The sequence below is a fragment of the Leptodactylus fuscus genome, chromosome 2 (assembly GCF_031893055.1).
Source record: "Leptodactylus fuscus isolate aLepFus1 chromosome 2, aLepFus1.hap2, whole genome shotgun sequence".
Lineage (NCBI taxonomy): Eukaryota > Metazoa > Chordata > Amphibia > Anura > Leptodactylidae > Leptodactylus > Leptodactylus fuscus.
The window spans coordinates 207756612-207781497 of NC_134266.1; the positions used below are offsets into that span (position 1 = coordinate 207756612).

At 38.9% G+C, this 24886-nt stretch overlaps 1 protein-coding gene across 5 annotated transcripts in view; it reads right to left on the minus strand.

Moving 5' to 3' along the window:
- Positions 1-24886, minus strand: part of PCDH17 (protocadherin 17) — a 157757-nt gene that overhangs the window by 79164 nt on the left and 53707 nt on the right. For 2 of the 5 annotated variants that reach the window (XM_075265438.1, XM_075265437.1), the window contains 3 exons: positions 22445-22503; positions 22191-22360; positions 1777-1839 (listed from right to left, as the gene is read on the minus strand). In XM_075265438.1, the coding sequence (XP_075121539.1) occupies positions 1777-1839; positions 22191-22360; positions 22445-22503 (292 nt within the window). Of the gene's footprint in view, positions 1-1776; positions 1840-22190; positions 22364-22444; positions 22504-24886 lie in introns of all 5 variants that reach the window. The other 3 variants (XM_075265436.1, XM_075265435.1, XM_075265439.1) reach the window with 2 other exon arrangements.

The following is a 24886-nucleotide window of genomic DNA, read 5'->3' on the forward strand; positions in this document are numbered from 1 at the left end:
AATGGGATTCGATATTCGATCGAGTAGTCGAATATTGAGGCTCTACTCGAAACGAATATAGAATCTCGAATAATTCACTGCTCCCACATCTCTAGTGGTCACCTTTTAGTAAAGTCAAGGAGATATATGGGAAATAGCAGACTGTGCTTACATACTACTTTCCATATAATATCCACTAGCATAAGCATATATGTGGCTGCTTCATAGCAATTGTTCTTGGATTGGCAGGGTTTCACTGGTTAATCACCCTCTCATCACATTCATTTTTAGGATTTTTTTAAAATTAAATTGTTAAATGTAAAATAAATAGATACTGCATATGAATCGAAGACAATGTAAGTCTTATAGCGTTTTTAATTCAGCAGATCCAGTAGATTTGCTATGCTGCTGAAGTCTCAGATTTGACCTGTATGCATGCAATGCAGAAGAAATCCATCTCAGTTTTAAGGAAAGAATTAAAATATGATTGCTATATCCACTAAATGAATTTGCCATTATGATAAAGCTAGAGCACAGTTAATACCGGAGAATTTAACCGTATTCTAATTTTGTGAATTTTAAAATGAGCAGTCCTGTCAAAGATGGTTTGCGGTAATATATTAGAAAAAAGATGAAATTGTAGAGAATGTTCATTTTACATAGCTGGAATAGTTCCACTTAAAGGGGACCGGTCACCTTTGTCCAACCCCAGCTGATATATATATATATATATATATATATATATATATATATATATATATATATATATATATCTTTCTCCCTATATTATAAAAATGAATTTCTGTCTGTCTGTCTGTTCTATAAAGCAAACAACTCGCTCGGATGTACCGTTGCTGAGATACAGCATTCCAAACACAATGCCCCCCCCTTTAGTTAATACAAACCTGCAAGTCTTTCACTCATATTCCAACTGCAATAAACACGGTCACTCCACATGCACAATACAACACTGATATCCAAACTGAGATACACACATCAGGAGATTAGATACACAGATCAGCACACAGTATCACACACCAGAGGATTAAATACGCGCTTCTGCACACAGTTCCACACACTGAAGGATTAGATACACGCATCTGCACACGGTTCCACAGGCTGAAGGATTAGATACACGCATCTGCACACAGTATGTACCACATGCCAAAGGATTGGATACGCGCATCTGCACACAGTTCTACGCGCCAGAGGATTAGATACATGTGTCTTCACACAATACCACACACCAGAGGATTAGATGCATGTGTCTGCACACAGTACCACACGCCGGAGGATTAGATATATGCATCTGCACACAGTACCACACCAACAAGGATTAGATACTTGAGTCTAAACACAGTACTACACGGGGAAGGATTTGATACAGCTTTACTACAGGTATCCATATCAACTGATCACAGGTTTTTCACTGATATCCAAAATGAGATACACATAATCACATGCCGCTTATGGACATACACACAAACAACATACAAAATACACCAGTGCAAAATTGGACAATTCTTATGGGACCACTACACAAACATAAAATGTAATATAACCATGCGAAGCCAGGTCCACCTGCTAATATATATATATATATCAAGGATGAATTTAACTTCTTTTTTTATGCCTATACACATATTGTGATATAGATCAGTTGGTATTTATTCTGGTAAGCCATTGAGGACTGAAAAACAATTCAGAATGAGTACTATGTAAAGTATTATAAGACAATATATATACTATTATTGTATGATATTAGGTACATATCAAATTATGGAAACTGGTTCTTACCTGTGCATACCGTCTTACACATAGACTTTGCATTACACCGCTCCAGAGTTTTACAACAGGGATCTGAAAGTGCAGGAATGGATAGCGTATGAGGTAATACTTATAACACAATCATGTATCTATAACACATACTGGAAACATAATATATACAACAAATAAGTATATTTATTACTGAAGTATTGGAAAGGTTTTAATGTTTATATTAAAGGAGGTTTCCAGCCAAATTCTTAGACTAAGACATCAATATCAGATCAGTGAAGGTCCGACAACTAGAACCCTCATTGACCAAATGTTCTTTCCAGCAGATACTTGGAGAACAAAGCTGGAGGTAGATCTCTCTAGTCTATCCTAGTACGGTAGCTGTAAAGGACTAGCTTGAAAAGAAGCAGAGTTGCAGTAACTCAGTGTGGCCACTAGGCAGAGACGAGAGCTATCTGCCTCCAGCTCTGTGTTCCATGTAGAAGATGGTGATCTGATCGGTACAATTCTCAGGTGCCTTCAATATCATTACCTGAAGAAAAAAAAACCTTTAATCTTTGCCAAAATCCCTGTACAGCCATTAACAGGATCTTAAAAGTGCTGCATTATTACATATTTTAGATTGTTGATTTTTTTAAAAAAAATATCATAGAAATGTTGCGATATATTTCAGGTTATTTTTGTAGTTGTGTGCGTTTGTAGCTCTGCATAGAGAATAAGTGTGGAATTACCAGCATTTCTGAACTACCAGATGCTGGATTAATGTAATACTGTAACATATTCTCACATTTCTGAACATGTTTTGGGGGATTACAGACCTGAAGTGTTAGACAGGATATCAAACCTGTTCAATTCCTGTTCCTCTTTAATCCATCTGCCTGTCTGCATGAAACGTGTTAAATTTCCTTAAAGTAAAATGCCTTTCATTAAACATCCAAAAAGTTTCCAAACTTAGAATTTGTTTACAGCAGTGTAAAGCAGAAGGAGACTTGACATTGAGTTGCAGGGACATTGTAACACATACTGATTCATATTTCAGTGTTTCCCAATGAGAAAAAGCTTGCGAGTCAAACATAAGAGCATCATAAAACATCTAACTATGCTAGAGTTTTAAGATTTAAGGTTGCTCACAAGTTTTCCCATAAGGAGACATTAGTTTCCTTATGGCAAAGTTGTGGTGTGAGTCACGGTAATCCTTTAATAATATTGCGACTTGTGGGTAACACTGTATTGATGTGTTGCCCTTACTTAGAAAACAAAACATTAGCAGATTTGTGTTTGTGTTCACACAAATATCATGCCAAGGATACAAGCTGTGATTTATGTAAGAAAAGAAGATGAAACAATACACAAAGTCCTTATCATAGATTTTTCTTGCAGCACAAAGTCATGTGGTACAATGACATTGTCTTTTTAATTGTGCGGTGGTTTTTTTTCCCATCCTGCTTCCTAATCCAGGCAGATGCTAAGGCCTCGTTCACATCTGTGTTGGTAATCGGTTCAGGGGAGTCCGCATGGGGAGCCCCCGAACGGACTACCGAACGTATTGGTAAGCGGTGTGCAGTGAAAGCACACGGACCCCATAGACTATAATGGACTATAGACTATAATAATGGATTATAGACCATAATAATAACTGTGTGCTTTCCGAACGATTCATGTGGACATGAAAGTAGATTGTGAACTATTTTTCATGTTCCGTGCAGACACCGTGTGGAAAGCACACGGACCCCATTATAGTCTATGGGGTCCATGTGCTTTCACTGTACACCACTTGTCAATGCGTTCGGTAGTCCGTTCGGGGAGGGAGGGGGTCCCCATGGGGACTCCCCCAAACAGATTACCAACGCAGATGTGAATGAGGCCTAACATTATTGTGCAAAATATATATTTTCAGAAAATAACACCAAAACATACAGAGGACTGGAGTTAAAATTGAACAGAAAATTGAGAAAAGAAAGAGATATCAACCAATAGAAATACAAGAATTGAAATACTGATATGTTACTATGTGCATGATGTCTAAATATAGCCAAAATAAAAGCATAGTCATAATGGAATGGATTCCTACAGTGAAAATACATATAGTAAATGAATATCCCTGAATACATAGAAAATAAGAAAATAGAAAATGTATACAATTTATAAATAATCCTTGTATTTCAATGAAAAGCTCCATGGACATCAGTGTTTCTTATAAACAATAGGTCGGCATGTTGATGTGAGATGTTGCAGGAAGACAGAGTGGATACCTGGAATGTGTTACAAGATCCTGATCTAGCGAAGTTATTGTATTTAAAAAAAAAAAAAAAAGCTAGCATTAAAAATGAAAATAGTTAATAAAAGAAAAAAAATGGCTTAATGTTTGAACAAAAAAGGTCTCTGATTTTATACAAATTATAGATAGAGAGACATAAATTACATTTATCAAACACACTTAGAATGGTTTGTGAGTTAACAAAGCAGGCTTCCTAAGCACAAACCTAATCTATTAGGATTGCAGAGAGAAGCTGCGGAGTGTTTCATGCTCTGGAGGACCTGACACTTTCATACATTATAAGGACTGGCCATTGATTTCTGTCACATCTCTGCTTATTGACAAGTGAATACAAGAGCCTATAATAACTGATAAACTGCACCCGTACACTTCACATAGATACAACTTGGTTAACAGACTAAAGCTATGGATCTAAAAAGGAAAAGGTGTACGTCTTTATTACCTGGTGGAGCAAAGACAAAATAGCAGAAGTATTACTATGGCATGTCCGAGGTTTTATGAATCACTAGGTACTTTTAGGCTAAGGCCCCACAGGACAACCCGCAGCTATAAAGTGCTGCGGGAAAAACTGTGGCGGCAACGCATCGTGGTTCTTTCCGCAGGGCTTTAAATAGAAAGTTTGCAGAGTTTTCCTCCGCAGACTTTCTGTTTCACTTACATCTATGGGGAATCTGCCGTCATTTCCACAGATATAATTGACAAGCTGCGATTTCCAAAACTGCGTCGGATTTGGAAATCGCAGTGTGTCCATGCTGCGGTTTTTGCTGTAAAGTGGGCATGGGATTCGTGCCGTTTCCGACCCGTGGGGCCCCAACTTCACATGATATAGGACTGAATTTAATGTATTGAAAACTATCATCTTAAATTTGCGATTTAAGACTAGCAGTCTGACCAAGTGTGTTGACTATATGAGGTGGTAGTTTAAAGGGGTATTCTCAAAAATATAATCATATCTATATTTGTAGATAATTAAAAGTTAAATATTTTTGCAAATATAAGTAGTTAAAAATTCTGCAGGGTTTTAAAGATTTTCTTTAACCATCTCATTGATGACAGTCTGTTGTCTTGATCGGTTGTCAATGAATACGACCACGAATGCAGACACGTTCTATGGTCTGGGACTTGTCAGGAACCTAGCCATTACTTTCTTATTGTAGCTGGGTTATGAGGCAGGGACACTACATGTATCAGAAGATATCCCGGTCACAATAAGGAAATCATTGCTTATTTTCTGACCTTAGAAAGTTCCTGCATTCATGGTCATATCCACTGGCAACTGATCAAGACAACAGACTGTGACCACAAGATATTTAGAGAAAATCTTTCAACCTCAACAAAAGTATTAATTATTTATATTTCCAAAAAAAATGTTCAGCTGTTAATTATCTACAAATTTACAAATGGTTATGTTTGTGGAACTCCCCCTTTAATTATAATTATCCTTGCCAGTTCTTTGCAAAAATGTATAAATAACCATAAAAAAGTTCACAGTGTTTTATACAACGGTAGAGTAAAATGCCTTCAAAAATATTTCTGCAAAAGGAAACAAATCGTAAATGTGAGACCTTAAGGCTAAGGCCCCACGGGAAGACTCGCAGCTATAAAGTGCTGCAGGAAAAACCACAGCAGGAAGGTATCACAGTTCTTTCCGCAGCGCTTTAAACAGAAAGTTCGCAGAATTTTCCTCCAGAGACTTTTTGTAGCAACTATATCTATGGGGAAATCAACAGCATTTCCGGACATATAATTGACATACTGTGATTTTGAAAGCTGCGCCAGTTTTGGAAGTCGTGGCGTGTCCGCGTCACGGTTTTTACGGCAAAGTGGGCCCCTGGCCTAAAGTTTTTTTCTACTGTTGGCATATGGCTGTAATACTTTGTGTGTGATCACTACGTGATGAGTAGGAGTCTGTCCATTGGGAATTTGACCCATTTTGAAAATCACAGTCATGGGGCTATGCTGTTTTCCTAGGCATGTCCCCATGTAGTACCCCTTTGTCTACAGAATAGTAGAAGTTTCAGACAATAGAAACCTACACTCCAGATAACTGCATATTTTAGAACAAAAAAAATAATTTGGCAACTTCATTCAGTTTATTAGATATCTTATTCAGTAATTAATGTACATTCTTGCAGTGTATATGTATCTTGACTGGGCTGGCTGACCATCTATATGGCTTCTAAATGGTTGTTTCCATAAATCTCTGTGGCGATGCAGGTCTCACTTGCATAAAGCTGAGTGGAAGCTGTAATTTTTCATCATATATCATTCAGCTATTCCTGGTATTGTAAGCCCTTGCGGGCAGGGCACTCTATACCACTGTGCCAGTCGGTCATTGTTAGTATAATATCTGTTTGTATATTTTGTGTACTGTATGTAAACCTCCAAATGTAAAGCACCATGGAATTAATATAATAATGTAAAGCACAATGAAATTAATATAATGTAAAGCACAATGGAATTAACGGTGCTATATAAATAATAATAATAATAATAATAATAATAATAATATTGGATTTTAGCAATTGATTATTAACATATTTACTGTTTGTTTGTTTTTTGTTTTCTGTGACCAATCTGCTTGCAGCCTGTGCGTCAGCGCATGGAAAAATTCATCCACCATGCACTAATGGACAGACTCCAAAACCTGTGTATGTGGAGACCTCTTATGAGCATTGGTAAAGGATCATATCTCAAAAAGAGTTGTATTTCTCTACATGAAAACCCTAGATTACAACTCTGCACAAAACAGTTCTAACTACTGTATATTCTATATTTATCCAACCTTGCCTAAATCAATTACTCTATGCACAGTATTCACAAAAATGAGAAGATAAAGTTAACATATCTGCGCCTCTATACCAATCATTTCCATTTTGCACACATTAAAGAGGACCTTTCATGGTTTGGGGCACAGGCAGTTCTATATACTGCTGGAAAGCTGACAGTGCACTGAATTCAGCACACGGTCGGCTTTCACGATCTGTGCCCCAGGTGAAGAGCTATCGGTCCCAGTAACGTAGCTCTTCATCATCAGAAGGGCGTTTCTGACAGTCAGTCAGGAATGTCCTTCTCCACAGCAGCACCTATCGCGCTGTACAGTGTGAGCAGGGAGGAACTCCCCCCTCCCCTCCGGATAATACTCGTCCATGGACGAGCACTGTGAGCAGAGGGAGGAGGTGTTCCTTCCCGCTCACACTGTACAGCCCGATAGGTGCTGCTGTGGAGAAGGACATTCCTGACAGACTGTCAGGAACGCCCTTCTGACGATGAAGAGCTACAGTACCGGAACAGGTAGTTCTTCGCCCGGGGCACAGATCGTGAAAGCTGACATTGCGCTGAATTCAGCGCACTGTCGGCTTTCCAGCAGTATATAAAACTACCTGTGTCCTAAACCATGAAAGATCCTCTTTAAAGCTCCAATTATAAAACAAATTTCTATACATAGATAGTGCAAGTGAATATTAAAAACTCTGTAATATGTCTTAATAAGAAATAATACGGTTGAGGAGGAGACTGGATAAGACGCCCTCTGCTATACTGTGAGTGTTGTACCTTTTTTGACATTGCTATATCTTGCAAGATAATGCTATACCAATGTACATAATACAGCAATAAATCCATTTTCTAATTGGCAGAAGCCTCCTCCATAGATTTATATGTGAGGCTGGATATGAATATGTGTGTTATTAGAGATAAAAGATTTGTGAATGGATGAAGGAGGAAACCACCATAATAAACGGAGAACACATATTTCTTTAATAAGATACATTACAAAGTTTCTCACTTTTACCTGTGCTATTCATTTACTTGATTCATTATATTTGGAGGTATGCTTTAAACAGTGGAGAATCAGCTATTTATTTTTCAAAAGCGCTGTTCATACTAGCGAAAGGCAACAATAGATGCACAAGATTTTATTGACATATCCTGTGTTCAAGCGTCTATTCTCTACTTTATTCTAAGACAGATGAATGCGTACACGAGCCAGCAAGTCTTTTCTATAGTATAATATAGGTGCACTATTTAAGCTAAGAGAGCAATCAATTTGCAGCAATGACAATGGAGCTCAGTGCTCACCCATTAGGTTTAAGGTAACTTTATGGATTTCTATACAAGTACACACATTATTTTGGTTGCCAAAGCTGTAAATATGTATTATACTTCAGTAGTCAAATACTTATCAGTTATGAATAGAAGAAAATATCTAGGGTGCTCTAGAAAGTCAATGAGCTATCTTCTCATGTAAAGTCTATTAATATTTTATTCTGCCATTTTCAAGTTATTTAGGTCTCTATTGGTGTCCATCGCCTCCATAGGAACAGTCATTCAGCTTACTATAGATCCTTTAGGGCATATATACTCACCGGCCACTTTATTAGGTACACCTGTCCAACTGCTCGTTAACACTTAATTTCTAATCAGCCAATCACATGCCGGCAACTCAGTGCATTTAGGCATGTAGACATGGTCAAGACAATCTCCTGCAGTTCAAACCGAGCATCAGTATGGGGAAGAAAGGTGATTTGAGTGCCTTTGAACGTGGCATGGTTGTTGGTGCCAGAAGGGCTGGTCTGAGTATTTCAGAAACTGCTGATCTACTGGGATTTTCACGCACAACCATCTCTAGGGTTTACAGAGAATGGTCCGAAAAAGAAAAAACATCCAGTGAGCCGCAGTTCTGTGGGCGGAAATGCGTTGTTGATGCCAGAGGTCAGAGGAGAATGGCCAGACTGGTTCGAGCTGATAGAAAGGCAACAGTGACTCAAATAGCCACCCGTTACAACCAAGGTAGCCAGAAGAGCATCTCTGAACGCACAGTACGTCGAACTTTGAGGCAGATGGGCTACAGCAGCAGAAGACCACACCGGGTGCCACTCCTTTCAGCTAAGAACAGGAAACTGAGGCTACAATTTGCACAAGCTCATCGAAATTGGACAATTGAAGATTGGAAAAATGTTGCCTGGTCTGATGAGTCTCGATTTCTGCTGCGACATTCGGATGGTAGGGTCAGAATTTGGCGTCAATAACATGAAAGCATGGATCCATCCTGCCTTGTATCAACGGTTCAGGCTGGTGGTGGTGGTGTCATGGTTTGGGGAATATTTTCTTGGCACTCTTTGGGCCCCTTGGTACCAATTGAGCATCGTTGCAACGCCAAAGCCTACCTGAGTATTGTTGCTGACCATGTCCATCCCTTTATGACCACAATGTACCTAACATCTGATGGCTACTTTCAGCAGGATAATGCGCCATGTCATAAAGCTGGAATCATCTCAGACTGGTTTCTTGAACATGACAATGAGTTCACTGTACTCCAATGGCCTCCACAGTCACCAGATCTCAATCCAATAGAGCATCTTTGGGATGTGATGGAACGGGAGATTCGCATCATGGATGTGCAGCCGACAAATCTGCGGCAACTGTGTGATGCCATCATGTCAATATGGACCAAAATCTCTGAGGAATGCTTCCAGCACCTTGTTGAATCTATGCCACGAAGAATTGAGGCAGTTCTGAAGGCAAAAGGGGGTCCAACCCGTTACTAGCATGGTGTACCTAATAAAGTGGCCGGTGAGTGTACATCTGTATTATTATGCAGTTACATGTTTTAACAGTACAGATTGACATGCTTCTCTGGGTTTGTGAAAAGTTGGGTGACAACCCTATTGCTTTCCGTCCAATGTATATTAGTGATGTAGGCTAGAAATGGGATTGTACAAGTCTCCACACAAGGGAAACAAATGTTGCATTAACATTTTAAATAAGGGCCTCTACATGGGGTGTTTCCTTGCTGGTAAATTTTGCATACTTTTATTTATTTGCTCATTTATGTCTTCATTAGGAATTAGGTGATATAATTAATGAAATTAAGTCATGTCATGTTACTGTATAATAGTGTGCCAGCCTGATGTGGAAAAAAGAGACTATTACATATTAGAAAGAGATCTGTTCTTGCATGGTATGAAAGCATTAATTCCTGGCAAGATACAGGGGCCAGTTTCTAGATGACCCCCCCAGACCACCTTGTGCCATCTATGCAAAAACCAGAACCTTTCTTCACTCAAGTATAATGCACTGTGTAAGTGCTAACAGGCCATGATAGGTTTCTGCAAAATATTAAACCGTTTTTCCCTGAATCCTAGTATGTGCAAAAATGTTCAACTTTTGACCTGTTTGATGCTGCATTCACCTCTTTAAAAAAAAATTAAAAAAAATTGGCAGAGCATGCTTGGAGATGGGAAAGGGCTTCACTGACTGACAAATGTAATATTATTTACTCCAGAAAACTTGCATAAATATGGCTGAACTCTATGGTAGTTCTTATATGGACCACTCGAGATGTGCCAAAATTATTAAGAGGTGTGCCCTTCCTAAATATTTAGGCACATCTCAATCTGGCTCAACATATTCTGGTAATTTAGTCCCACAATAAGGCAACTTTATTAAATTATCATTGCATTTAACGTAAAACATTTTGGGATACTGGCACAAATTTCCTAAACCAATGGCATGCTTGCTGGGTGCCAGATTTATTGTGCATTATAGGTGGTCTAGTTTTCAACTGTCTGCAATCAATTCTGTCCTTCTAAACCTGCTTTCCTCTGTTACTCCCTTTTGTCTATTTTCTACTATCTGTTGGTTAATAATAGGAAGAATCCGAGGGAATGGAGCACAATACAGAACTGCCAGATCAAACTACATACATAATGTAACAAGGAATAACACAGGTCTGCACAGGGCCACGTTGTTTGCGAACGGACATTGATAAAAAAAAAATGGCCTGGGCGCCTGCGCGGTAGCCTAGAAGCCGCATGCTACTGCGCAAGCGCCCAGGCCATTTTTTTTTTTTTATCAATGTCCGTTCGCGAGCGCCGGAGGATGGGACCCGAGGACATCGAAGGAAGAGGAGGCGTGGATAAAGAAGAAGGCGCACCCTGAATGCCCGCCCAGCGTGCACAATGCGTAAGTAGATCACATTCTTTTTTAGGGTATTATTTTAAAACTGGGGGGTAGTTTAATATAACATTTACGGTGCCTGAATAGCCTTTTTAAAGGCTATTCACGCATATGTGGGGCTCTATCAGCATGATTTTGCTGATAGAGCCCCTTTAAACAGCTATAAAAATGTATGGCCAGCTTTACTTTAAACGTGTATGGATACAATTTAACTCTCCAATTTCCTGATTGTTCAATCATAGAAAAATGAAGTCTATTATCATAAATTGAACATGAAACTGTAAAGCAATTGGCATTAGATGATTATTAATTACATGACCTAATAACTTATTTTTGCAGCATCTTTAAAACATTTGTTGCAGAAAATTTCGACGCTGGATAATGTTTTACAAAATGCAAATCTCTTAATTCCCTGTTAGACACTGAACCATAAGCGTGACACTCGCTTCCACTGAGATTCTGCATAAATTCTTAATCCGAGTCATCAATATCTTGCATGAGGTGTTATCTTGTCATGCTATGCAGTTCAAGGAGCTGATACATCAAGCACAACTAAGTTTAACTATAATTGATGACTCATCAGCACTGAGCATCTCATAGTGAGATTTCTTGTCACATCAGGAAAACGACACCATTTCTCCATAAAATCTATCATACCCTACACGTAGATGCAGCCGTAAATTGGAATTTTTTATTATTTTTTTTTATATATATATTTTTTGTCTTCGGCAGCATTCCTGCGCCGGCAATGCATTCCGCTTTAACGTAACCTTTCATATTTAAATATTTGACATTTCCGAATAAAATGCTGCATTGTAAAAGTTTCAAATTAAAGCACAAATAATCCCATAACCGGCCTAATAATAGCAGGCAATTCCATATAATAATTCTGCCGTGTCCTTTCTCCCATGACCTTTACTCCAGTGAGAAACCTCATTTAATTCTATCTATCGAGTGAACATAAAAACAGTTTATGTAGCATTCGGCACAATCCCACTGGAAATAAGTTTGAAAGAATAAAGCTTGCTTCATCTTTTTTTTAAGTGTTACTCATTTTATTGGCTAAACAGAGGCCGCCAATAATTGGGAGCGCTGGGGTATCATTTAAAAGGTTTAGTATAAGTCAATCTAATTTTTAACACAGGTTTTATTGACTGTTCTTTGTTTAGGCTCGGAAATCCAGTAAGGTGCAGTTGTTTAGCATCGAAAGGTTTTTGTTCTTTAATGTGCTAATAAAAGCAGTGGAAAGACTGTTATTCAATAAGTCAAAGTGCATTTGTGTCAGCGTCATTATCTGAGGCCAACACTGGCTATGTCAGATACTACTTTTAAATTGTAATGAAAAAGAGGGCACTGGAAGATCATTTCCTTAAGATGCAGGATATCATCTGAAATGAAGCACACGAGATGACTAGGCCTCTGGGAACTGGGAAAGTGCTTTGTTTACATACCTGTCATTTGCTTGCATTGTTCTCAGATAAATTGGTCTAATAAGATCCAAGCTTCGTTAAATTCTACCATAAAGTTCAAATTCCAGCTAAGTAAACTGACAATAATGAATACGATGATCAACTGTTATGTAACTGCTTTATATAATAGGAAATGAGAATATTTCCTCTTTGTCAGATTATATAATGTCAGCAGGTCCCCTATTATTTGTTACTGACATCACAACCTACATACAAGTACAATAATACAGGATACCTAACAAGTTACCGTATATACTCGAGTATAAGCCGACCCGAATATAAGCCGAGACCCCTAATTTTACCACAAAAAAGTGGGAAAACTTATTGACTCGAGTATAAGCCTGTATTCTAGGGAAGGGAGTGTTTTAGAACTTTTATGTTTTTTATTTTTTTTTAAATCTTTTTTTTTTTTTTTTGCACTATTTTATGGGAAATTCTATACATTGATATTGCGGCTGCTGCTAGAAAGAATTTTTTTTTTTTTTGCTGACTCGAGTATAAGCCGAGGGGGGCTTTTTCAGCACAAAAACTGGGCTGAAAAATTTGGCTTATACTCAAGTATATACGGTATATTCTAAGGGAAAGAGAAACAGAAACAAGTACTGAGTATGGTACTCCATATGTACAGTACATTATATAGAGTAAGATACTTTCAGGATATTACTACAAGAGTGAAGTGGTATGTTCAAATGGCAGAATTTGCATTCTGCGTGTCATCACTTCCACGCGGCTAGCCACGGCGAGATGCTGGTGCAGTGCACCGGATTTTGGAGCCGGATTTTCAGAGTTAAAATCCGCTCCAAAAAAACTCTGTGTGAACATACTCTAAGAAAACTTAGAAATGTATGAAATAATTTTTCTTGTTTTATGAATAAAGATTTGTAACTACTGTGACTGGAACAGGGGTAAAGTGGTAGAAGAAGTGTACATTTCTCACAGGTTCCTGTCATACGCAATCTAGGTGCAGCTGAGCAAAGCTGCACTCCTGGCTGGTGGGTCTTACCAAAACCCTGGCTCCATCCACTCCAGGTTTTGGGATATGTGGGGTTAAATCCTTGCTATCCTGAAGTATGTGTATAAAAGGGCAGAGAGCCCACAGGTATATGGCTCTCTCTGCTTCTGGGAAACCAAGTGTGAGTTAACCTGCTGTGTTTTGTGTTTTGGGAGCTGTGTGGAAGGCCCAGCTCTCATAGTTAGGATACCTGTGTTAAAGGTAGAAGCCAGATGGCTAGGATTTTATTTTTGTATTCTGTTTTGTTTTGCCTGCACAAGTTCTAATAAAACTGGCTGCGGCCACTTGCACCACACTCTGCTGGACTGGACTTTCTTTGCTGTGTCAAAAGTGCTTGTCTAACTGGGGAGATGACGATCCCTGAGCTAATTCCGTTACACCACATTATTTTTTTAGTTCCTTGGCACTTACAAGAACTCTGCTTGCTGAGATACTGAGCTGAGAAACCTTCCTGTTTAAGGCTAAGGCCCCACTTGGTGTTACAAAGCAACACTGTGGGACAACCAGCAGCAGCAATGCATTGCAGTTCTTCCCACAGGGTTTTGTATAGAAAGTTTATACAGTTTTCCTCTGCGGACTTTCTACTTCAATTAAACCTATAGAGAAATCCCTGGTGTTTCCGTAGGTATAACGGACATGCTGCGATTTCCAAAACCTCAATGGTTTAGGAATAGAGATGAGCGAGTAGTGTTCGATTGAGTAGGTGTTCGATCGAATACTACGGTATTCAAAATACTCGTACTCGATCGAACACTACTAGCTGTTCAAAGTTTAAGGTTCGATGCAGAACCAGCATTGATTGGCAGAATGCTATACATTCTGCCAATCAACGCTGGTTCTTCTCTTACCTTTAGAAGTCTTCTCCGTGCAGCGTCCCCGTGGCATCTTCCGGCTGGAATTCACTCTGCCTAGGCACTCGGCCTAGGCAGAGGTGACTGCGCATGTGCGGGCATGCCCTCGCAGGCGCAGTCGGCTCTGCTCAGGCGTCGGGCCGGGCAGAGCCGACCGCGCATGCGCAGTCGGCTCTGCCTAGGCCCCGATGCCTAGGCAGAGTGAATTCCAGGCGGAAGAAGCCGCGGGGGGCCCTGTACCGGGAAAAGACTTCAAGGAGAATCCAGCCCGACCGTCACTCGTGGACTTGGTAAGTATAATTTCATCGAATTTTCCCCCATAGACTATAATGGGGTTCGAAATCCGTTTGAACAGTCGAACAGTGTGCGCTGTTCGAATCGGACATTTTAGTGTTCGCTCATCTCTATTTTGGAAATCATAGCGTGTCCACTGCACTTATTTTACGGCAAAGTGAAGATGGAATTCATTAGAATCCCATCCACTTTGCTGTGACTGTAAAACAGTACATTCTTTTTCCACTGCATTTACGCCACGTGGGGCCTCGGCCTCAGTTCAGCTTACAATATCCACAGTTTACATCAGGGCAGGTAGGAATTATCAATCTTAGGGAACACATTTTTCCAGCGTGTTGTTACTGTTTGTCATTCACAGCTGAATGCCCTCACTGACACACTGTAACAAACAAGCTATGTAGATCTGTATGGTGGAGTTTGATTAATTTTGTTAACAATTAAGATGCAAGTAAATGGTATCAAGTCTGCAAGAAAAACAGCTTGGACACCCAAGACAGTATTACAGCATATTTCCATGTTTCATGGAACCATAATATTGTTAATATAGCCATAAAATTGTTAATATGGTGATTGATGAAACATGCAATATTTTTTAGGCCCCGTTTACACGGGGAGCTGAAGGCCGAATTTTGGCACTGAGAATGACACGGTGAGCCGCGTCACTCTCGGGCCAAAATCCGCCTGCCACGACTGCCGCAGTTTCCGACATTCGCGGCTTCCACCTCTGGAGTAGGCTGAAATGAATGGGCTGATTCCAGAGGTTGCTGCTGCAAGGCGGACGCCGCAGCTCAATGAGTCACGGAATCCGTCTGAAAAGAGGGCAGTTCACTTCTTTTTTCCGCTATCGGCAACATGCCGCTAGCAGAAAAAAGGATGCTAGCGGTCTCCATAGACCACCATTGTGAGGGGGCGGATTATGACGTGGATTCTGCTCCATAATCCGCCCTCTCTGTGCCCGTGTGAACTAACCCTAACAGTTTATGTACAGTATGTAGATATTCTCTACTAGAAATAATGCTTGCTGAGGTTGATATTTAATGCTGTACATACAGCAAGCAACTTGAGAATGAACAGTACATGTAGATTGTGTAGCTCCATAGTAAGGAGCAATATGTCCTTCATGAACTGATGTGCAGACTCCATGTCTCCAAGGAGCACTTGTTCTTCTGCTCTTTTCTGGGTCCAGTCCTGTTTATAGCTTAAAAGAAACAGTATTTATACAATATAGTTCACTAATACAAGTGGTTTCATGAGTCGTGTAAGGAAACCAGATTTCTGCAATCCCCAGAGTCTCCAATTCCCCCTTTTTTTTTTTTTTGGCACAGGACCTTCAAACCTCAGTTAACCTTCAAAATGTTTTTCTGGTGGTTAAATATTATTTACAACCCAAACCATAAAAGAAGCCATAATCACTACAGGCAATTTCTGCTGTTACTATTCTTATGGCTACAAGGTCCCTCTGTGTATACTTTCCAGTCCAGTCTCAATTGCCCTCTTAAGCCCGATTCACACCTGCGCATGGGTTTTCGTTCGGGGAGTCGGCTTGGGGACCCCTGAATGGAAACCTAATCCACATAAAAAAGCAGTTACTGTGGAAACCTGCAGGCCCCATAGACTATAATGGGATCCATGTGGTGTCCGCTCGGTTTCCAAACGAAAAATGTGGAGAGAAAATTGCTGCTTGCAGGACTTTTCTCTCTGCATTATTTGTGCGGATAGGGGAATGGAATAGCCCGAACGCAGATGTAAACTGGGCCTTAGCCAATCACTGGTGTCAGTGCTAACTTGCCTTTGATAGTAAATTGGCTGAGTGAGCGTTTTCAGACATTTCCTGTGTGTGGCTCCAAGAAGCAAGAACTGGAAATGGGAACGGTAAGGGATTGGTGAGATTAGTATTGCTTCTTTTATGGTTTCATGCCACTCTGTGTAGTTTATAAATAATAGCTAGCCACCTTAACAATTTATCTTAATGAAAGCATGTTTCATGTAGAGATCAAGCTCTTGTGGGCAGGCTCCTTTATCTCACTGAACCAGTTGGTCACCATTAGTATTGTACTTATTTTGTGTATTTTATGAATTGTATGTAACCCTCATATGTACGGCACCATGAAAGTAATAGTGCTCTAAAAATAAATAAAATAATAATAATAATAATAATAATAATAATCTAAATCTAATATTTAGAAATTATAATATAATATATTGTAATAAAATTCAGGCTATATGAAGTTCTATAACAAACTCGATTCAGGCATTGTTTTCCTAATTATGTCCTGTAAAACAGATTTGCATATTTCCCATAATCCCTCAGTGGAGTGAAAATGGCTTTGTAAGTCTCCATATGCCTACAACGGTGCTCTCTCCTCAAGGAGTGATATTATCCCCAGAAAGTGAAACACAATAATTCTTCACAAAATGTTATGTAAAAAAAAACAAACAGGAAAGAACTGGTAAAGGTAAGTGCTCTACAGAATATGGTATACATAATAGTGTACAATTTCCATCATCTCATGGCCCTTTTAAATGTATGTCCAGCTAGATAGAAAATAGTAATGAACACAAATAATATTAAGGATGAAACATTTCTGTCCTCCTTATTTCTGACTGGGTTTGCTATAAGCATTTATATTACTTGTATTGTTTTGCTCCTAAAATGATATCAATTCTAATAATGAATGGCTGCCCTGCTCTTCCTTACAGTATATTGTTTCTATGTTTGTCCTTGTATCGAGGACTAAAAGGTGAGCTGTGGAGGATGACAGTTATAGTCCGCCAGAAAAATTACTGTTTCTTGCAAGAAAAGAGCCAGTGGCTCAGCTTTACTTGGCATACCATTTAACTGATATGATCCTGTCTCTGCAGAGGCTGAAGTCCTAGTAATGTAGAAAAGATAGGTTGGAAAACAAGCATACAATGATGGGGGTATTTAATGTATTCTGAAGTAGCCAAATGTACTAAAAATGGCCCTAAATTCCCCGTAATGAGGCTATCAGATGCTTTTAAAATGTTTAATTTCCCACTGAGTGGCACTACACATGATTATGGTCAAATAGCGCTCTGCCATAGAGTTCTGCAGTAGGAAAATCATGATTAAGTGGTTTATTTATTTTCTGTGGCACGGTAAAAGCTATAATGTTCTCCGATCCATTCCAATGAGGAGACTTTTTTTTTCTCCTATGGAGCTTTCATTTGCGTAGTATAGAATAAGCTACTGCTTAAAATTAAAAAGGGTAGCTCCAGTGTGAAATGTTCTTCTAAAAAAGGCCACAACATATTTATACAGATCAATGTCCAATTATAAACAGAGAACCACTATGGTAAAAGGTCAAAAAATAATAATCTTTCTGGCATTTATTACTTGCAAAGCAAGGTCTTGTGCAAGGTCAGCCCTCAAAATATACAATAGAAATTACATTGCGGTATTTTAAGTATTCGAAGTGACGCAATTCTGCAGTTTTCGAGAAAATGGAAAATTTGAAAAGAAAAGAATCAGTAATAGGGAGCCTTCACATGGAGTTTACGCTCACTCATTCTCAACGTAAACTTGTTCAGAGTGAGCGGCGTAAAAAACAGATCCTATTGACTTGAATGGGTGCCGGCATACGGAGGGTTTTTTACCTATTGCTTTCAATGTAATACTCGCGTGTTATTTCAATGGAGAGTGCACGTATACCAGCACCCATAGAAGTCAATGGGATCTGTTTTTACACCGCTCTCTCTGAACGAGTTTACGTTCAGAATGAGTGGAGCGTAAACTCCGTGTGAAGGCTCCCTATGATAATCTACTAGGTTGGCTGCTTTTCTGGACTGCTACCACATCTTCTTACATATCTTCTCCAGTCGCTGGGCCTTGTAATTGGTCTAATGTATGGCTATGAAAGACATAACATAGCACACACTTCTATTATGCATGTGAATGTTAATGTAAAATCAAATAATGTTATTGATAAGAGCATTAACTAAGCTTCCAATTTGTAATAGCATTGCTCATACATTGTAAATGAGCACCATTATCCAGATCATTATCAGTGCGAGTCATCAGGAAGGCATATACACTGTATACACTAGTGTTTACTGCTATGTAATAGAAGTCCATATTATCTGGTTGTTGGCAGAATATACAAATCATTTACATTGCTTACTACAGGAAATATATCATACAGGAGTGATTACAGCCTGAGACTGCAAAGGAATAAACACATCGCTGGCCTCTTAAAGGGAATGTATGTACAGAGAATGATCTAGAATTTAAAAACAAGTTTAATGGGAAATACCTTTAAAATAAAAATAAAAAATAGCTGATTTTTACTTTTCGAGCTTTCTAGTAGGAGGACACTTCCTATGTTGTAGAGATCTCTTCTACAATAAAAGGTAACACCTACATATAGCTAACACAGGATTCACCACTGACAATAAGTGATGGGCACACAGTTGAATACACAGTTACAGTCACAATTCCACTAGTTGCCATTGGAAACTGTCAACTTTGATGAGTGAGATGAGTTCATTTCCTTGAATGTAGACTATAAGAATGAGGTCTATACAGACATTGAGCTAGCAAGGAATGCTGGGAGATTTTAGCCTTTAATTACACAGTTATGACAACATTTCTTTTCTTATAATACAGGCTGAGAATCTGAATTAGTACGAGAGAAATACGGTATGTTTACCAAAATGTATTTAGGAAATATATAGCATTTCATGTATGCTTTATACTTGTATGGATTGTACTAGACTTATTCTGGAGGACACAACTCTCATACTACCAACCTGCACTAGAAAAATGACAACTGAAATCCCGTTACTTTGAGCAGCACTAGTAATGTTTGTATGTGTTAGCATTAATACATGCATTTATTCTGTACTGGATGAAAGGGGAGCAGTTCACACACAGAACAAGACTTTGTGCATAATGTATTGGGCCTGTAGGGTATTCATCCTTATATGCATTACTATCAAATGCAGAAGGAAAATGGAACAGAAAATATATGTGTAAGTAGAATAACTCGAGGTCTTTACAAATCTACGGATGGTCCTTGGGTAACTGAATACTCCGGAGTTACATTCCTGATCAAATGATTCCATGGATATTGATTTTGTTCCTTTTTCAATTCTTGACCTCAACTAGGGAACTAGAGCTCCATTTCAGGTATATGAACGAGTCTTTATGGGCTATTTATAAAACATTACTGGCCAAGGCAAACATTAGTGAGGAAATCTGAGGCAGTATAAGCTTTGATTAATAATAGCAAATAGCAGTATAGTGTAGATATGTATAGATGAGATGGAGGAACTAGAGCTGCTATTTGTTTTACTTTATCTGATCACTTTTTCATGAAGAGCCACAAAAGTGGACACAAGGCTGATTGCATCAGTAGCTTATGGTGGGTAAGAGGCAGTAATATCAATGACACCGGAGGATTTACTAACCTTAGGGTAAATACGCGCGTATCACATTGAAACCAATAGGGAAAAAAGCAGCCCATTCATTTCAATGGGGAGCGCACGTATGCCGGCTCCCATTGAAATGAATGGGATCTGCTTTGTACGCGCTGATTCTGGACGTGTTTTACGTTCAGAATTAGCTCAGCGTATACTTAGTGTGAATGCACCCTAAATGTAATGCATACTCTAGGGGTTCATTCACACGGAGGAAAATGATGAGGAATTTCAGCGCTGAAAAAAAAAGCCTCCCATTGACTTCAATGGGGTCCTTTTTCTGCTAGCCCCTTCTGCCCCTTCTGCTAGCAGAAAAAAGACCCCTAAATGTGTGAGGGAGGAGACATTAAAGATAAAGCTATGGGTAGTGGAGGATGTTCTTTTTAGATCCTTTCTGTGGGGTATGGAGTGGCTTTACTATAAATTTATGATGGGTAGAGGAGATTGATATATATATATATATATATATATATATATATATATATATATATATACACACACATATGTATATCAATGTTGTGGATCTTTGCTGTAATGTTTTTATGGGGAAGAGAAAACTTGGCATAAAATCGGTGTCCTGAGGAGTACTTTAATTTAGATTTTTGGGATTTTTTAATAGACAGAGATGAAGATGAAATGAACTTTACTGCAAATGCTATGTGTGGAAGAAAATGGAATTATTTATTAAGCCAATTTTCCCCTTTTTTGTAGAATACCATGCTAATAGGGTACTAGGATTGCAGTACTGAGATCCTTATGGGGCCCATTCATAGGTTTGCTATGGGGCTGAGCGTTTTCTAGCTATGCCTCTGCTTATCATCACGTTAGTTAGGGTTCACAGTACCGTTGGTGTCCGCACAGAAGGTGTCCATATAAAAAAAAGGACACCTATCATAACGGACACAAACGAACAGTAACTGATGGCTATCAGTTACTGTCTGTTATATGTCTGTTGCCCCTAGACCTCAATGTTAAAAAAAAGAAAAACAGACACTTGCTGTCCGTTTTTTCAAATGGACAGAAAAGTCCTGTATGCAGGATTTTTTTTGTCCGCTTGAAAAAATGGACATGGTTGTAAACGGACACTTAGGGTGAGTTCACACTGAGTATACGTCAGCTTATTCTGAACATAAAACACGTTCAGAATCAGCAGCGTATAAAGCAGTTCCATTCATTTCTATGGGAGCTGGCATACGAGCTAGCTCTGCTCATGCCGAGCCGTACACGCAAGCACTCCCCATTCACTTCAATGGGAGCGCTCGTAGTGAAAAAAGCAGCCCATTCATTTCTATGAGGAGCGCTCGTATGCCGGCTCCCATAGAAATGAATGGGAACTGCTTTATACGCCGCTGATTCTGAACGTGTTTTACGTTCAGAATAAGCTGGCGTATACTCAGTGTGAACTCACCCTAAAGGACACAAGATAAAACTCATTGAAATGCATGGAAATTACAAACGGACCAGCTAGTGTCTGTTGCTGAAATCTTGTACGGACAATAGCCATGGACACTGCTGAGCAGACACCAATGGTAGTGTGAACGCCCCCTTACATAGCTAATAACTGTCATAAACTATAATGGTCACATAATTCACCAGGCTCTGTGTGGCATTACTGGCACCAAGTGCTTGTCTCAATTCATTTTCTTATAGATTTTATTTCCAACAAAGATTCAAGTTTTAAAGGGTAAAAATGCTGAAAAAGTTTATTATATCATAAATTCATTTTTCATTAATGTTTTAACGTGTATGAAATTCATTGTGAGTGCAAATGTAATAAATCATATGCCAAGTGTTTCTCATAAACCTATATCACATGTGTTACTCCCGCTACCGTCTATGGTGATCTCTTGTACATGTTCTATTCCCGTTAATGTAATGAGGACAGTTGTAACTGAATGCAATAATTCTATATACAGTATATAAATTACACATACATAGAATATTACACTATTTACTGACCTTCTTCCAGCAGATGCCACTTAAATGAAAAAAAGATATGTTGCAACATATTTCTCAGCCTATTAGTTGGGATTAAAGTGATGAGGATACCCAGTGTGCTGCGGTGTAGTTGTAACACGACACAGTGTGATATTTAACCCCTTACTTAACATGATAATGGGCTGGTTACTCACCCTGCTCCAGTGGCTGGCATTTAGCTGAAGTGGTTTTCATCTTAAGGGCTTCTCTTACAGACATGTCACAGCAGGAACCTTTGTTAGTGTCTTGATCACTGTCAGCTTGATCACTGTCTCCATGACCACTGTCCCTTAGGCTTGCTCTTTCTGGGTCTTTGAAGGTTGAACTACTTTATAAAGAAATAAGTATATGTAAGTGTCTGCCAATGAGAATTATGAGCAGAAAGGAGCCATATGTTCAATTCTATTACCTTTGCACAAACTGTTGTCTGCTACCCATGTAATTGGACTCTGCAGGAAAATTGTCCGTCTGTGAAGAGAATAGAACATAAATATGTAAGTATATACTGTATGTATATGACTGCATAGCGGACAAACAGGGTGCTCAGCAACGGGGTTTGCAGGCACATCATTTATAAAAGAAAAAAAAATATATCTTTCTACATTTTAATTAAATTCTGGAACAAAACGGAGTATCCTGGTAAGCAAAATGAATCAATCGCAGGCATTAGCTCTTACAATAAGCATTAACACTTTGCCACTGTTATATATAGAGTCGCGCTGCCTATGTTTATGTATTTTTTATTAGCTGGCTATGATGATGGAATATTTAAAGGAATAGAATAGATAGTGAATGCCGCACACAAAAACAAGTAAATCATTTATTTCGGTTCATTTTTAGCACAGCGTTGCCTATTTAGGTATTTACACACCATCAATTCAATCTGAGATCCCCAAAACACAATGTTAATTCCTCCTTGTATGGCAAAGACATGCAAATCATTCCTCTTCATTGCTGTGGCTATCTATTAATGTAGAATTACTAATGTATGGCACAGATGGAGTCTTCAATTACAGAGCCATTTTTTCCCAGCTTGTATATAGCTGTTTCAGTCTTATAAGATGCAGAAACTATTGCTTGCAACTGGAGTAGCAAGGTTATAATGTGGTGTGATCCAAGGACCAACATTTCTTCAGGTCTGAAGATGCTCTAAAGACCAGTTAGTCAATGTACCTTGGAATTTACAGATGTTTTCTATTTGCATTCTTCTATTGTTAAAGGGGTTGTCCAGCTTCAGCAAATAAATGTTATTGTTTGTATAATGAAAAGTTATACTTTTTTTTCTATATAATTTCTGTATCATTTCCTCATGTTTTCTACATTTCTGCCGGCTGTGATTCATTGTTTACTTTCAGCAGGTATAAATCTGTCCATGGTCATGTGATGGGTACACTGATACACAGGCCATGACAAGATTACTGTGCTGTGACTGTAACAAGCCATACACCTGTGTGTCCATCACATGACCATGGACTGATTTTATCTGGAAGTAAACAAAGAACAACAGCAAGCACACATTGATACAAAAGGGATATTGCAAAATGTATCACTTTTCACTACACAAACAAAACAATGTATTGTCTAAAACTGGACAACCTCTTGAAAGTCTACTTGACAAGTGACTTTTAGAAATCCTCCTGTCTTCTTCAGCCTTGAATAAGACCCGGTTCACATCTGCGTTCAGGCCATTCAGTTCCCCTCTCTGCATGCAAAATACGGAGAGAAATGTCCTGCATTTTTCGCACAGAAACCACATGGACCTCATTATAGTCTATGGGGTCCACCAGTTTCCTAAGGTAACTGCTTTTTTATGTAGCTTAGGTTTCAGTTCCCGAACGGAAACCCATGCACAGATTTGAACCAGGCCTATTATGTCCAGCCAACTAAACTAAAATCTTACTGGCCATCCTTTTCATTTTTATTTCTTAGCTTCAGATGGAAATGAGGGAAACTGAAGCATTTAGGCATTTGTAATGTCTCTGCCTATTCAGGTCTCTGCGCTATCCTCCGCTAGCACGAGGCGAGTTAGATGCTAGGAGGCAAGTTAAGTTTGATTATTTGTTTGATGTTTTTCTTTGCACTGTGAGAACACTGCTCTATTGTCTGTCCTATATGGTTGAATTCGCACCACACCCATCTCCTGTACCTTTTTTTCCATCTGTTCATCAAATAGTTAATTCCAGCCTTGCCTGTGTTATTGACAACCTGTCTACCAATTAAGCCTAGGGTGGGTCTTTGGCATCCTTGTCCCTGCTAGCTCCTCTGTCTGCTACTATTGTATTACTGACCTCTGGCTTACCCGTTAACTACTCTCTTCGATTTTGATTCTGTTCTGCATTGCTCAACTGTTACCGGACCCTTGGCTAGCTAACCTCCCTTTTTTGTTGTTTGTCTTGTCTATGTTCTGTGTTGTCACATACATAGTTAGTCACCTATTACTTAAAATAGGACCGTTAAGCAGGAAGGGACAGCGGGGAGTTTCAGCTTAGGGATCACTGTCTATTGTGCCCCTCCCCCCAGGGTTCACCAGCAGCTACTGGGGAATTGTTCCTATGTCAATTCCCTTACAACATCACTTTCACACAAGTGTTATGGAACCTCCTTCCTCTAAGTACATTGGCTTTCACTTCAACATTATTACCTCTGTTGGAAGCTATTAGAAATTGAATAAGAAAAACCTAAACAAACAAACAAAAAAAAACCCAATAAAACAACGAGCATGCAAACACATAGGAAATAAATAGATATGCTTTAAAAAAAATGTTTTATGGACCTTTTTTGAAAATTTGAACAAAGCAAGCATGGCATGTATGGATAATTTAATCTTCATAATTAAATCTCATCCATATTA